This window comes from Schistosoma mansoni, chromosome 1, assembly GCF_000237925.1.
Source record: "Schistosoma mansoni strain Puerto Rico chromosome 1, complete genome".
Lineage (NCBI taxonomy): Eukaryota > Metazoa > Platyhelminthes > Trematoda > Strigeidida > Schistosomatidae > Schistosoma > Schistosoma mansoni.
Window position 1 is genome coordinate 56,631,327 of NC_031495.1, and position 15,234 is coordinate 56,646,560.

A 15,234-nucleotide genomic window follows, 5' to 3' on the forward strand; every position below is an offset into this window, starting at 1 on the left:
GTTTATGGAGATATTTAGTAATTTTTTATATGTAGTTGAAATCATTAGTCAATTGAAGCTCACTAGTGAGAACAGTAGTGATTGACTTCAAGAGATATTTCCTGCAGTTCTAGTGAGAAGCAGTAACCAGTGGAGTTCAACCAGGTCTGTTGTGAGATATCAACTCATTGAAGACATTGGTGAGTGGTTACTCAATTTCGTGGATTGGTTGAAGTTAGACATTGACACCGTTGGATGCTGGCCGGCTCAGTAGTCTAGTGGTTAGGTGCTGGGTTCGAACCTCGTGAGGCGGGATTGTGGATGAGCACTGCTGAGGAGTCAGCTCAACAATAGGACGAAACGGCCGTCCAATGCCTCTAGGTTTTCCATGGTGGTCTAACTTCAATTGACTCATGATTCCAACCATATATAATAAATTCATTTTACACAACTATTACATTAAATATAGCTTCCCTAGTTGAAAATTTTAATTCTAAGAACAAGTGTAACATTTTATTAGGTATTTGAGTATATTATGCAGCATAAATTTTTTTGAAAACAACTACTTTTGTGTATAGTTTTAAGTGTGATCAACAATATCTGGCTCCAGTATCAATGAACAGTAATTAGTTTCCGGAAATTCAGATGTGATCTTTTTTCAGTATTCAACAGACGATTTGTCTTTTTTCTAAGCAATTTCAAGTACACATATAAGTACTCATGAATTAATAAACAGAACCCACTTTTTATGTACCCATCTGGTTTTTAACTATTTGTTGCGGTAATATGAAACATTTAAATATGAAAATAAGACAATTGATATGGCCAAAATTTCATGTTTGACAAAGTATTAAAGAGTCATCAGATTAGTTAAAAGTTACATTATTAATATCTATTGTTCTTAAAAATTACCAGTTCTCAATGGCATATATTATTATTAATATTACAGTAACATCTGAGTTTAATTCTATCTCCTTGTCTAGTTTTATCTGACATCTAGCACATGGGATAATAAACAATACATTGGCATCTTTGACGTTGTATATTCTATACATTTACAAGTTACGACTATTGGATTCTATGGTTAGATCAAAATTTGTAGTATATGTATCCTTATTCATAATTATGTTTTGAGCTCAAATAAAAGGTATATACATGTAGTTTGTTTGTAAATAATGTAAGATTGTCACTCGACCATGTTGCACAGTGTTTGGTTAAGTTAAGAGCCATCTGACACCACTATCTGATTTATTGAATAACGCAATATTTATTATTTATATATCAGAAATAATCATTAGTTGAATGGTATTCTCGGACTTACTTTTCAGATTCCATTGGTTCCATGGCTTCCTTGTTTGACATTAACGTTAAATCTACTACTTCTTTCTCAGATTTCATGGTTTAGTTGGGTTCGTTATGGTATTTGGATGTTATTCGGTAAGTTGCTTCTCTTTTTGAATTTATAAAAACAATGTATTAATGAAAACGTCATAGTATATTGGGTTTTATCATAAGGATTAAAATGCAGATTGATTTTGATCATTATTAACATCAGGAACTGACTCAAGTTAAATATCTATTGGGATCCAATAAGCTCTGGATGATGTTTCATCCTAGTGTGGGACTCCCCAGCAGAGAGCATCTACGACCCTGCAAGAGGGAATAAGGCCCGGGACCTTTGGTCACATTTGAACACTTAAACTCTGGACTGTTGAGCAAGTTTGCATATCTAGCTTCAAGCAACTCATGATTGTGTTTAATACGAAGCTGTCTGACACCTGGTGCATTTGAATTGTACTAGTCACAAATTCATAATAGAATTTTGGAATTACCTCCCGGAATTAATTACCGGTGAGCACATGGTGGATGGGCACTGATGAGGAGCCTCATATTAGAAAGAAATGGTTCTCCAATAATTCCTGTCTTCTAATGGATGTCCAACTTCAATTAATCTGTGATATCACTGACAATCACTAATCGCCACAAACCTCAGTGTTGAGGACGTCGACTGTGTGCTTTCTATAGTTAGTCTCTTTAGTAGATTTTTGTTCAGAAAGAACAACTAATAATATTTGGAGAACCAATTTTCTATACATAAACCATTCATTTTATGGATTAAAGGAAGATGATTTATTGTAAGTAAATTCATAAGCGTTTTAGCTTTAAACTGCTCAGTAACTAGTAGCATGATAATACTTTTGTACAGTAGTACTTCCAACAATAGCATCGATAAAAGTTACCATAAAATTGCAAAGATTTCTTTTGCCATTAACTGTTCCATTAGAGGGTTTGCTGGATCGTATAGACTAGCATTTACAAATATAATTTTCGATGCAATAATTATTATATATATATAAGTTTTCCACAAAATATGCTTAATTTTTACTTCTGGCATTATTTTACGCCACAAATACATCACATGTTGTTTTCAGGTTGATAATGGTGATAAATATAGATCAGCTGAAGTTACCAATGATTACAGTTAGATTCTGGTTCATTGATCTGTAGTTATCTTGTTTGTGGTAAAACTTGAAGCTTTCTAAGTTCGATCTCATAGACTGTCTAAAACTATGATGAAACAATTGTCTAGTGGATATCACTTCATAACGAAAGTTACTCCCAAACAAATGAGATAAATAATCTATTGTTTATATTCCACAGATTATGTTTTCTATTGTTTTGTTTGTAAATAGCCCAAAGCATAGAAATGATGAAGTTAACGTTAATGTATAATCATTATCGTTCCACTATAAGTATCGTTTCGAAGGCTTGACTTTATATTTTCAAAAAAAAGAAAAATATGGTGGCCACCTTATATTAGTAAAACTATGATATATTTGTGATAATGCAACGAATTAAAAGTTAAATTTATGGTGCTTCGAGACTTAGCATTAGTGCTGGAGATGTTAGATCCCCAAACCTAACTTGATGAATATCTTATTTTTGTAATTTTATTCTGAAATTTTGAATTTCTTTGTTTTCGCGCCAAAAGCTCTCTTTTCACCTTCATGTCGTAGTTCCTACTTGGGAAAATTTTAAATGCTATTGGTCAATTGTGTCTTTTAGCATGCTATTTTGTAATGCTTCCCAAGGACAGTCTTATGTTGCATATATACGTTTAATTTGTGCCTGTTGTGATCGCTTGTGTCTCTGGCTATTTGAGGAATATATTTATTCCCCGTTTGAACTTCGTCTTCTCTCTCTAGTTAGCGGGCCTGGGACTCATCAGATGAGCTGGATTATTGGTCTTTGGTCACAAGTCTTTACTCCATTCGCAGACAAGGTGAAATTGTAATCGCTTCAAACATAGCAATAAGTCAATTGTTCAAAGAATAGGCGAAATTTTCAAAATCATAGAAATTGAATTAGCATAGAAAACAAATCACATAGAATATTTACTATACATCAGTAGATTTGATCATGTTAATGTTATGACATTCAGGTCATGGGTGATTCTCTGCTGTGTGTACACACATGTGCATGTGAATGAGTATATAAAATTTGATATTTATAATGTGAATTAATCACTGAGGAGTCCCACAATAAGACAAAACGGCCGTTCAATGCTTCCAGGTTTTCTCTGGTGATCTAGCTTCAATTGACTCATGCTATCAACTATGAATTAATCACTTAGTTTGTATATATCTTTGTGGTATGGTTGTGAAAAAATTGCCATGTTAATTGGATAGTTAGACTTTCTTTTATAGTGAAAATAATTAGATTAGGTGATATATGAAGTATATGAGTTGCTCATTTTATCCATAGTTACTAAAACGTAAATTTAACAGTTAGCATATAATGTTTATGATTATAATACCTACATATGAACAAATTACTGATCATCTGATTCTTTATTAAAATTGTATTCATCTAAAATTAATTTACAGAATAATATTGAATTAGTCAAATTATTCAATTGACGTAAACCATCTACAAATTATTTATATATAAAAATCTATTACATCAAAAATATTAAGTAAAGAAAAACCATTTTATTCAGTAATTCTTTCACCATGGTGATCCAGCTTCAATTGAATCATGATTTCAGCTGTGAAATTACTGAAATCTCCACAAAACACCTTCTGATAACACTCATATGCTCACTAGTGACTGACTTCAAGAGATATTTCCTAGAGTTCTAGTGAGAAGAAGTAATCAGTGGAGTTCAACCAGGTCTGTTGGGAGATATCAACTCACTGAAGACACTTGGTGAATGGTTACTCAATTTCGTGGATTGGTTGAAGTTAGACATTAACACAGTTGGATGCTGGCCGGCTCAGTGGTCTAGTGATTAAGTGCTCGCGCGCGAGACTGATAGATCCTGAGTTGGAATCTAGCAAGGCGGGATCGTGAATGCGCACTGCTGAGGAGTCAGTCCCACAATAGAACGAAACGGCCGTCCAGTGCTTCCAAGTTTTCGATGGTGGTCTAGTTTCAATTGACTCATAATTTCAACTGTGAAATCACTGTAATCTCCACAAAACCCTTTCTGAAAATAAAATATCACTTTATATTTCATTTATTGTACATTAATCTGCTTGGATTTTTCTCTGTTTAAAATTGTTTTCCTTTTTTTTTCATTTAGGTTTATTAATATATTTCTCATATGGAATTAAAAATACTAATCGTATATCTGAAGAAAATGAAACGGTTATATCATCAAATTGTCTTAGTGATATAGAATATGAAAAGAAATCATCTAAAAGTAATACATCAACAGATGAATCAATAGAATTTGTTGATCCAATTAGATTTTAATCAAATGACTTTAAAAAATTAATTGACATGTGAAGTGAAAATTAAAAAGAAAAAAAAAATTTTTTTAATAATTTTCTTACATCATATGATTGATTGTTTTTGATTGAAAAGAAAAAAAAGAGACAGAGAAATAATTTTTCTTTACATACACATCGTTCTCTTACTCATTATGAAGAGAGAACAAGAATAAAGATTCTAACAGAATTCATTTTATCTCATTCATTTATCTCAATAAACTTTTGATATCATATATGTAACATCATATATTGAAATAATTATAAACAATATTATTTATCATATAGATTTTTTTCATAGTTGAAATCATGAGTCAATTGAAGCTAGATCACCATGGAAAACTTGGAAGCACTGGACGGCCAACTCGTCCTATTGTGGGACTAACTCCTCAGCAGTGTGCATTCACCATCCCACCTCACGAGATTTGAACCCAGCACCTATCATCCTCGCGCGCGAGCACTTAATCACTAGACCATTGAGCCGGCCAGCATCCAACTGTGTTAATGTCTAACTTCAACCAATCCACGAAATTGAGTAACCATTCACCAAGTGTCTTCAATGAGTTGATATCTCCCAAGAGACGTGGTTGAACTTGACTGGTTACTGCTTCTCACCAGAACTGCAGGAAATATCTCTTGAAGTCAGTCACCAGTGAGCATATGAATGTTATCAGAAGGTGTTTTGTGGAGATTTTAGTATTTTCATAGTTGAAATCATAAGTCTAGTGCTTCCAGGTTTTCCATCGTGATCCAGCTTCAATTGAATCATGATTTCAACTATGAAAATACTGAAATCTCCACAAAACCCCTTCTGAAATATAGATTTTTGATTAAATTACAACTTTCTTAATTAAATAGATTTAAATGAAGTAATTTCTTTATGGATATTTGTAGAAATAACGTCTGAAGGATATTGATGACAGAGTTAAAGGAAAAAAATTTGATCGATAAGTGGATATATAAGACTGAAAATTTCTAATATTAGAAGGTGGAGTAGATTTTAGATCTTTGTTTCTCATTTTGTTGGAACTAATAAAAGTGAATATATTCACAGTTTTGAAGAATTGTCGATGTCAAGTAAGGTGTTAAATGAGGTTGACAAGCGTTGAAATGTTCAGTTATTCCTATGAATTGAATAAACTTATATTAAGCAGACAGAAAACCTATCAGTAACCATTCGTAACAATCAATTTAACAGTGTTATACAAACAGACATCGTACAGTGAAAGTTTAGAAGAAATAGAACTATAGTTAACTTAATGAATACGAAAATCTTAATGGTTGTAATGTATCATCTAATATACCAGGTAGACAATGAATTAACCAACAAGTCAGGCTTTTAAATCGAAATACACTTAACAAACTATAATTATTTCAGAAGACTGTACTTCAAAATCGTTTTGTTTTAAAGGGATCTCGTTGAGAAATTCACTACCAACTCTCTGTTCACAATAATACATTGTTTGTAAAGATATATGTGACGGAGATAGACAGTTGTTTTTGCACCTATCCTTAAAAAACGCCTATTTATTATTCTTGACTAGAAACGAAATATAAGTCTTCTTCAAGTTATTCTAAAAACATTAGTTTTTTATCGTACTTCTTAAATTATGAAAAACATTTAAAGACAGATACTTCATAATCAAGTTCGGGATTGAATGATCATGACTTCTGAAGGCTATGAATACTGCTGAGGTTCGAAAGTGTGTGATTCAGTATAATGTATATAATCATTCAAGAAATGTTTTTATTTTGGAACGTGAGCTTTTACGATTGTACTTGTTTAGTTGACGTTTTCAACTCAAACTGGCTAGAATAAGTAGGAAATTAATCACTTTATTGAATAGCATGTGAAAGTAAAGGAAAGTTGGGTATTACAATGTCATAGGTTTACTTCTAGAAAACCATATGAGTCAGTGCCTTGAGATGGTAAGGAACATAGATCAAGATGTATGTCGAGTATACAATACCATACACTTTTAAATGGACTAATATCCATTTTCGTTGCGTTTCTAAATAAACAGTATCCTTTCTATCTTGTTTTGGATGGTGCTTTATCTCGTTTGACACTGTCAATGATATTATTTAAAGATATAAAAATAATTAATTTCTACATTTTTAACTATTCCTAGTAGATACCCTTAGATATTTTTAAAAAAGAAACGATACTATAGATTTTTTCACTAAAGTATAACTTAATCGGCACTTATTACCAGTCAATCTTATAAACAAGTAATGTGATTGTATAACTCCTTCAGTTTAAACCCCATGAATGATTTGAAGTTAAATCTCTTTAGACAACCACTTAGGTATCCTTCCTCTTACAATAATGAAATTTTATTAAATAAATCCCTTAAACTAGTTACTTCGAATTTAATATTTTACTTTTAAAATTACTGGTTTCTTCATGGTATATTTAATAGTTACTATGATAAACATATAGGTTAATTTCTACTTGTGGGTGAAATGAATTCATATTATCAGATGATAAGACAAACGTAAAAGTTTTAGAGATGACAAGTAGTTGTTATCCTCACTGTGAGTTACATTGATTGCCTATTATAACATTAGATGTTATAAGTAGAGATAAAACTGGTTGCTAATTCGTTTTACCATTCAAATGACGAAATACTAGATAACCAATAAATTAAGGCACTAGTTCGTTGTCTATGCTGAAATATATGTGGGAATTTTTAAAATATTAGTTATGCAATGATATAAAGCCTTAAAATACGTTTTTGTTTTTACCAGTCATCAAAAATGTCAAGTTTAAGCAAACTGACAATGACATTAGTCGATTGAAGTGTATCCAGAAAAGATTTTCTAAATGAATACAGATGGAATTGTTCACCAGAAACTATAATGAAAACCCCAGTAAACCCAAATAATCTAAAGGTCGGTGTCAATGGTTATTGATATTTAATGAAACTTAAAGTCCTGCGAAGAGGTGAAATCATTCACGTACCTGGGAAGCATTATTGATAAATAAGGAGAATCGAATGCAGATGTAAAGGCGAAGATTGTTAAAGGAAGGACAGCATTTCTACAACTGAGGGACATATGGAACTCAAAACAACTGTCAACTAATTTCAAAGTCAGAATCTTCAATACGAACGCCTAGACAGTTCTACTGTACGGAGCTGAAACGTGGAGAACTACCACAACCATCGTCAAGGAGGTTGTCTATGCAAAATTCTCAACATTTACTAGCCGGATACTATCAGCATCAGCGTTTTATGGGAGAGGACAAACCAGCTTCCAGCTGAAGGGGAAATTAGAAAGAGACGTTGGAAGGAATATTTATCTACATCTGTGCAAAAAATTATTAAGTAGATATCTTCTTAAATAATATACCACTGATAGAAATGATAGAAAATGATTGGATTTTAACGATCAAGAATACAATGAGCTTCAAAAACCTGATTAATGAATGACATTTATTCAGCTCAGTTAGACTTATTTACTTCTTTAGATGGAAATGAGATAATGATTGACAAGTCACCCTTTAGAAAATCTTAAGTACGATGCTTTCCAGACGTTGATTATTTATCTTGGTTTTTTATGAAAGCTGCTTAGTTTTTACATATTTTATTTTATATCAGAATATTCTTCAGAAATCAGTATTGAAATTTAGGGCTATCCGTAATGACACAACTTTCCATAACATATGGATCACATATTTGACTTTTTTTCAGTTGAAAGAGGGCATTAGAATGCTGAACCTCTTGTTACCAGTCAGCTGAAATTAGAACTCCTTAATTCAGCATAATGCATCAACCGTTATATCAACTCCTACTGTCTGTAGTAATAACTTATTGAGAGAAGAATTGGCTTACACTGAGTCACGAAACGTTAGAAAATCCAATTTTTCTACGCACTGGGATATTACAAATATATTAATTTATTTATAACAATCTACCCAATTCTCAATTTATTCAAAATTAGAATTAAGTTTATTTTGGCAAGTACATTTGATCTTCAGTGGCTCAACAACTTTTCGGTAGGGATTTGAGGATAGATATATCACAGACGAATAGAGATTACAGTTCATTTACATTAAAAATAAATAAATCTCTATAGACTCTCATATTCATGAACCCATTAAAAGAAATTTACATAGCAGGTAGATGCTACTTAGAAGTAGTAAAACTATATTAACAAAAATGTAGACATAAATAAATTTGAACCAATCTTATAGGTTCAATATAGGACATATACTGAGAAATCCAACAAGCATTCCATATTTAGATAAGGTATTTATTTATAAAGATGTCAGTTTAAAAGAAATTTGATCCAAGACGTAGTAAAATCTAGTTGATCACCCTCATAATCACTGTTCAAGTCATGTTAATTCCGTTGTGGTCTTTACAGTTGAAAGTTGTTTTAACTTTCGGTTCATTTGATTTTAATATTTCGTATTACTTTTTTATTAAGACTAAGAACTGATTTCCTGAGACTAATCATTAAATAATATGACTAATCTAAGGTGATGTTTATTCATTCAGTTACTTAAATCTTACGGAATAAAAATCAATTTTAGAAGCGATCATTTAAAATTCATAAACCTTCAATAAAATATATATCTTAAGATATTTAGTAACCTATATCAGTGTAAACTTAATGTTAACCAAGTGGAATTGGAGTTGGGCAATCATTAATATCTCACTGTTAGGTTGAAAATGGTTTTAGTGATGATGATAACAATACACGACAAATAGTAGAACTGACATTCAGAAAATTCGGAAATACTAGTGATCTACAGTAGGTTACTTTTAAGGCCTAATCCAAGAGTTTAATATCCGATCAAAGGTTCTTTAGAGACTTTTTCTCTCATTAAATCATTTTGAATACTTTTTGATCATTTCAATGTGTAGGGTTTTGATGATTAAATGCACAGTGTTTGAGTACAAAAAGTAAAGGTATATAAAGCCTTGATTTTCCAGAAGCTACTGGAAATATGCCAAAATTAGTTTAAAAATCAATAATCATTCAGTTATTAAGGGAAACGAAATTCGTTGGTTTTCTAAAACATTGAGAATTTTCCGCTGGATACCGACTGAATGAAGTTTTTTTCAGATTTTTACAAGTTTCTGGAGACTTCTCTGAGGAATTTTATTCGGTCTTACCACTATTAAATGTTTCAACTTGTAGTAAACTTTATTGGCTAGTAATATAACTTGTTGCTAAATCATTGTGGACAATTTATTAGTGCATAAAATAATGTATCTGATTGTGCTCTAATGTAAACACGGTTGGTCATGAAAACAACATATATTAACTTCAAAGTATACAACATTTTAACTGGGTATTATTAAACCAAAACCTTTAATATCTCAGTGTGTTACAGTATTATATTGTTAGATGAAATAGAAAAGAGATTTTGAAAAAGGCCCACTGGTCTATCGGTTAAGTGCTCTGGCGTGAGACTGGTAGGTCCTGGGTTCGAATATCGCGAGACGGGATCGTGGGTGCACAGTGATGTGGAGTCCCACAATAGGACGGAACGGCCGTCCAGTGCTTCGAGGTTTAAATGGACGATTGTTGATAAGAACTTAGTTTTTAGGAATTAGAAAATAATAATCCATAGAATACTGTGATCAGAGTTCTTATCACTATGCTATTCGGTTTGGTTAACTCCAACTATATAACATCAAACTACAGTGGAATTTTACTATGATGCTATTTAGAGAATGATAATGACTCAAATCACCATACTGGTTATAGTATATGATTAGTTTTCGTTTAGTAGATGACGTTAGTGAAACAGCACATTGATACTGATATGTTAATGAACAGACCAAGATTCTAACAATAAATTTCAGAATGAACATTATATTCCAGGTGTCTCTAAATTTATTCAATATTCTGTTTTGAGATGTAAAGTGATTGTTAGAGATATTTCGTAGTGTTTGGCACTCACCGGTAAGGGATATCTGTAATTTTGATGTAACTGACGCTCCCTGAGGGATTCCATTCCGCGTACACTTTACTAATGAGTGCCAAACAACACGGAACCTAAGTCCAGTATTTCCTGTTGAATACCACCAAACATCTCAACACAGCGCACGCGATGCCGAGTCACTTAGACTAGTGTCCACAATACAACTTCATTAATAAAATCCGGTTGGCCCTAAGACGGAGTCGACGTATATGGCATTGGTCATCACTCAGTGATCAATCAGTTGTAAACTATCCTATCTGATGGTTCGAGATGTTAATTTATAGAATAAGTGTTTTACTCAATATTTTTACCATTATCCTTGAAATTATCGGTAATTTATATTAAGTAGATTATTACGAAAGACTTATATTCACCCACATTTATTCAGGTAGTCATCGGTACATGAGAATATATATTTTGTTTTTAAGCATAACATAAATTGATTTTTCTGAAATATTTTTCCTCTTTTCTAAGACATAACTTAGTTCATCGTACGCACGATTACATTACTTTTTTAGTGTCAATTTTGCAAACTGGGCGTTTCCTATAAACTATAAACTGTGTACTTGACTTCATATTTGTAATCTCCAAAGTTAGTAATTTCAGTACATGCATAAACGTGTATGTACTCATGTATTTGTATGACCAGTGAGATTTTCAATATTCATTGTAGTACTGATAATAATAATAACAATAATAATAATAATAGAAGAGATAGGCAGATATCCATAACACCTGACAATGGATAAATGAATATTATTTATTCGTACTCAAGAGAATGCCTAAACTTTCATTGTATTCTGTGATAGAATGAACCTTCATTATACAGACATATCTATATTTACATTAAATTATGCACACATCCACGATTGTATTTTCATTTTCATTGAAATGTGCTCACATCGGCCACCAATGTTCTATTCTTGAAAGGGGAGAATTAGTAATCACGTGTAATTTTATTCTCCTTACCATTGATTTACCAACGTCAGAAATGAATACACATGATCTGTAACTGTAATCATTTAGTAAACGGATGGATATATCATACTAAACATGTGTGTATGTGAGTACATAACATGTTTACATGTAGCAAATATTCACACACGAACAAACACACATGCAAACAACATATAAGTATTCTAAGTAGTTAGGATTTTCCTAACCCTTCTTCCTTTTCAAAAAATAAGTATTACCAATCTGTGCAGCCCACTTTAAAGTGGGCATAACTATCTGACGAATTATTCTTTTTTTTTTCTAAAGAAAGGAAGAAGAAACAGGACAACGTGAATTTTCTTCAATTAACTCTTGAAAACAATTAGATTATTGACTTAGCACCAGGTTATTGAGTGCTTTTTTATTTTTCCTAATAGTAATATTGATTGTTAAGAATACAGTTTTGCAAGTGTGTATTTTTGTGTGTTATTAATTTATCTGTTTATTTTTTTTAAGTTTATTTCATCTCCCTATCACAGGTGAGAAGAGAAGAAATGAATAGTGGGGGAAGTGGAGAGGAAACAAAAAAAATGGAAGGAGTAATAGACGGAGCAATAGAATCGGCAGATTTGAAACGTCTATTAATTATTTCATGATATTCTTTTTTCTGATTTGATTGCTTATTTACTCACCCTAATCTACTTTTTGTTTCTGCTGTAGTGCTTACTTCCCACATTTTCTGAGACAAACTAAACTTGTGTAAATTAATAATTTAAAACCATTGTTGTACTATTTAACTGTTCAATTTTACAATGACTTCTCGTCGTAAGCAAACACGTCCTACGAAAAGTAAGTCATTAATGGGTAAACTAAATAACTATATAGCTGATACTTTATTAAGAAGATGTATTGTTATTATTATTATTAATTTATTTGGTAACGATAATTTGTGATCGGAAATATTTCATAAGATTCTTTATCCAAGCTTATATGTAAAAATATCAACATATAGTGAAGTAAGTGTGAACATGTGAATCGGTAGTTTAGAACCTAGGAGCAGTTTGGATGAGCTATGGGGATATTACCATTCCAAAAGAAAAAAAAGAGTGAAACCTCAGCTGTATTACTCATTCCCATTCGATAGAATGTGCGTAATCTATAGTCTATAAGTAGATTTGGCCTTGTTAATATGGTACCCAGATCATACAGAACCACTGTTTCATCCACTCTTCACTTGATTTAGTGAACTATAATTCATATAATTCAGTGCATACAGAAGAATAAATAGTATGCTATAGGTCACCCTTTACTCTCTTGGTAATACAGATTACCCGAAAATTTATTTCTTCCCACATACCTTAATAATGTTATGTTGAATGCAGCCACTGAATATTTGTATAAATAAATCCCTTGGTTATTTTAAAACAGAATGCGGGTATTGAATAGAGTACAGTTTTTTGAATACAACAGTCAACAAGGATTTCTTAAGACAGTTTTATAAAACGTAAGCTCTTACAAAATTAATCGTAAACTACGCTATTTGAGTTGTTCAATTCATTGTAATCTCTCATAGTGGACTGTTTTGATGTAAAAATATATATTTGTATGAGAAATGGGTAAGTTGATCATTGATATTACAGTTCAATATATGTCTTACAGTCTTTTAGTTTTTATACGTTCGTATATGATGACTGATTATTTATGGCAAGATATGATCCAACTTATTATTCTGACATTTTTAGACTAATTGCAAACTTAGAACTAAGTAGTTCAACCAATTGGGCACCAAATCTTTCTTGAACTTGTGCATTTTCACTTTGTAGTTAACTATACGATGAATGTGTTGATCTTTTTTTTATTTATGTTGATTTATATTATCTTGATAACATATAACCAAGAAGAATGGCTTTCCTATAATTCGATTCTAACATCAGCATACAAAATCTATTTCCCTGTAAATGTTTCAATGATAAGAAAACACAAAAATGAAATCTATTTTATCATGATAAAGGATTGAAAATCTTTTCTTTTTTGGGATATTTAGATGGTAATCAACTTTAGAGTCTGAATAAAGGATTATTTTAGACTAAAAGGTGATGGAAATGTTTTGTAGAAATGGATTGTAGCTCTTGAAATACGAGTTTCTGTTCTATTTGGGAATTATTAGCTGGGTATTAAAAGGAAGTTCATCACTGTTCTTTAGGTTTAATAAATTTCTAACTAATTATTTCATCACAAATGTTTACCAACCGTTTACTAAAATTACTGATGATGGTATAATAGCAATTTAAGAATATTTGATTGTAAAGCTAAAGACTATTTAATCATCATATTCGAACATATCACTTCTACCTGAAGTTTTCACTGATGATGATGATGTTCAGATGAACAATGAATGCTTCATAATCAAACCATTCAGTTCAGAGAATAAAACTCGATTTAAAATTGCTTAATCCCCCAGACATTGATAGTATGAACTATCATAATAACTTACTAGATTTAGTACATTTTTATATGATTATGATTTGACTAAATAAATAAAGGAGTAATGATGAACAATTTGCACTTTATTAAATGTATATGCACTTAGAAGCTGTGAATGAAGAATGTTTGTTTTTTTTTCTTTCTTAATGTTATCATATTATGGTTAAAGAGAATGAATAGAACAATTATACTATAAACGTATTGATAGGGGTGATACATGACAAAAGAATAGAAGGTAGATATTAAACATCAAATTGCATATTAAAGTACGATAATTAATTATTAAAAAAGAGGACAACGATAAGATTCAACAATCAGTTGCACTTAAAATGAACATGATGAATAAGATTGGTTTTTTATTTAGGATTATTTCCAGAATATAGATTTAATTTCAATGATATGTGGTAGCTGGTCCTATGTCGAGCCTATATAGCTTATTCTAACTTTTGGACAAACTAATTTATCCATTCTCCTGAAGCTATGTTTTGATCTTGTTAATTATTCACTTATCAATCATAACTGTTTTTATATGAACGTATGTGTGTGTACATCTTATCTTATTCATTACATGTTTGTAGCTTATTTTTGTGTGGTTATAAGTATTGGATTAACGTTTGATTAAATATCGGGTCAGCTTACACGCCTTCTTCATTGCACGTTATTTGGCTTCGCCTCTCTCTCTCTCCAGCATCTTCACTTCCTTTGCTCCGTTTCTCTGGTTATCTATTCCGATCAACGATTGTACAAACCATACGTATTCGAAATCCATTCATGTATTTGACTTATTTAATTCCATTATGCATTAACGCGAGTTAAGTTGATAATTATATACGAGAATAGTCAGAATGTATATTTCGACAGTAATCATTCATACGATCTAATTATAGTCAGATTGGGAGCCACAAAGGATAAATTGAAGTCCACTTGTGACTGATTTTTTAAAAAATATATTGACATTCAAATATAAGATAGAAGAAGATGAGGAATGATATATTGATAAAATGTACCTACTAAGATGTTTTGATGAATAAGATGGAGAGTATATTGTCATATCGTTTATATATTTGATAACCCTGATAAGTTTTAAAATAGCTGTTGATATTTTAGAGATCTGTTCCCAAGATA

General features: G+C 31.3%; 1 protein-coding gene across 1 annotated transcript; it reads left to right on the forward strand.

Annotated features, from left to right (window-relative positions):
- Window positions 1-12,179: 12,179 nt before the first annotated feature.
- Smp_197010 (hypothetical protein) lies at window positions 12,180-12,281 on the forward strand (the record flags this gene model as incomplete). Its single annotated transcript, XM_018794948.1, has 1 exon — window positions 12,180-12,281. One exon carries the CDS (start codon window positions 12,180-12,182, stop codon window positions 12,279-12,281), a length of 102 nt encoding a protein of 33 aa, XP_018649309.1.
- Window positions 12,282-15,234: the final 2,953 nt, after the last annotated feature.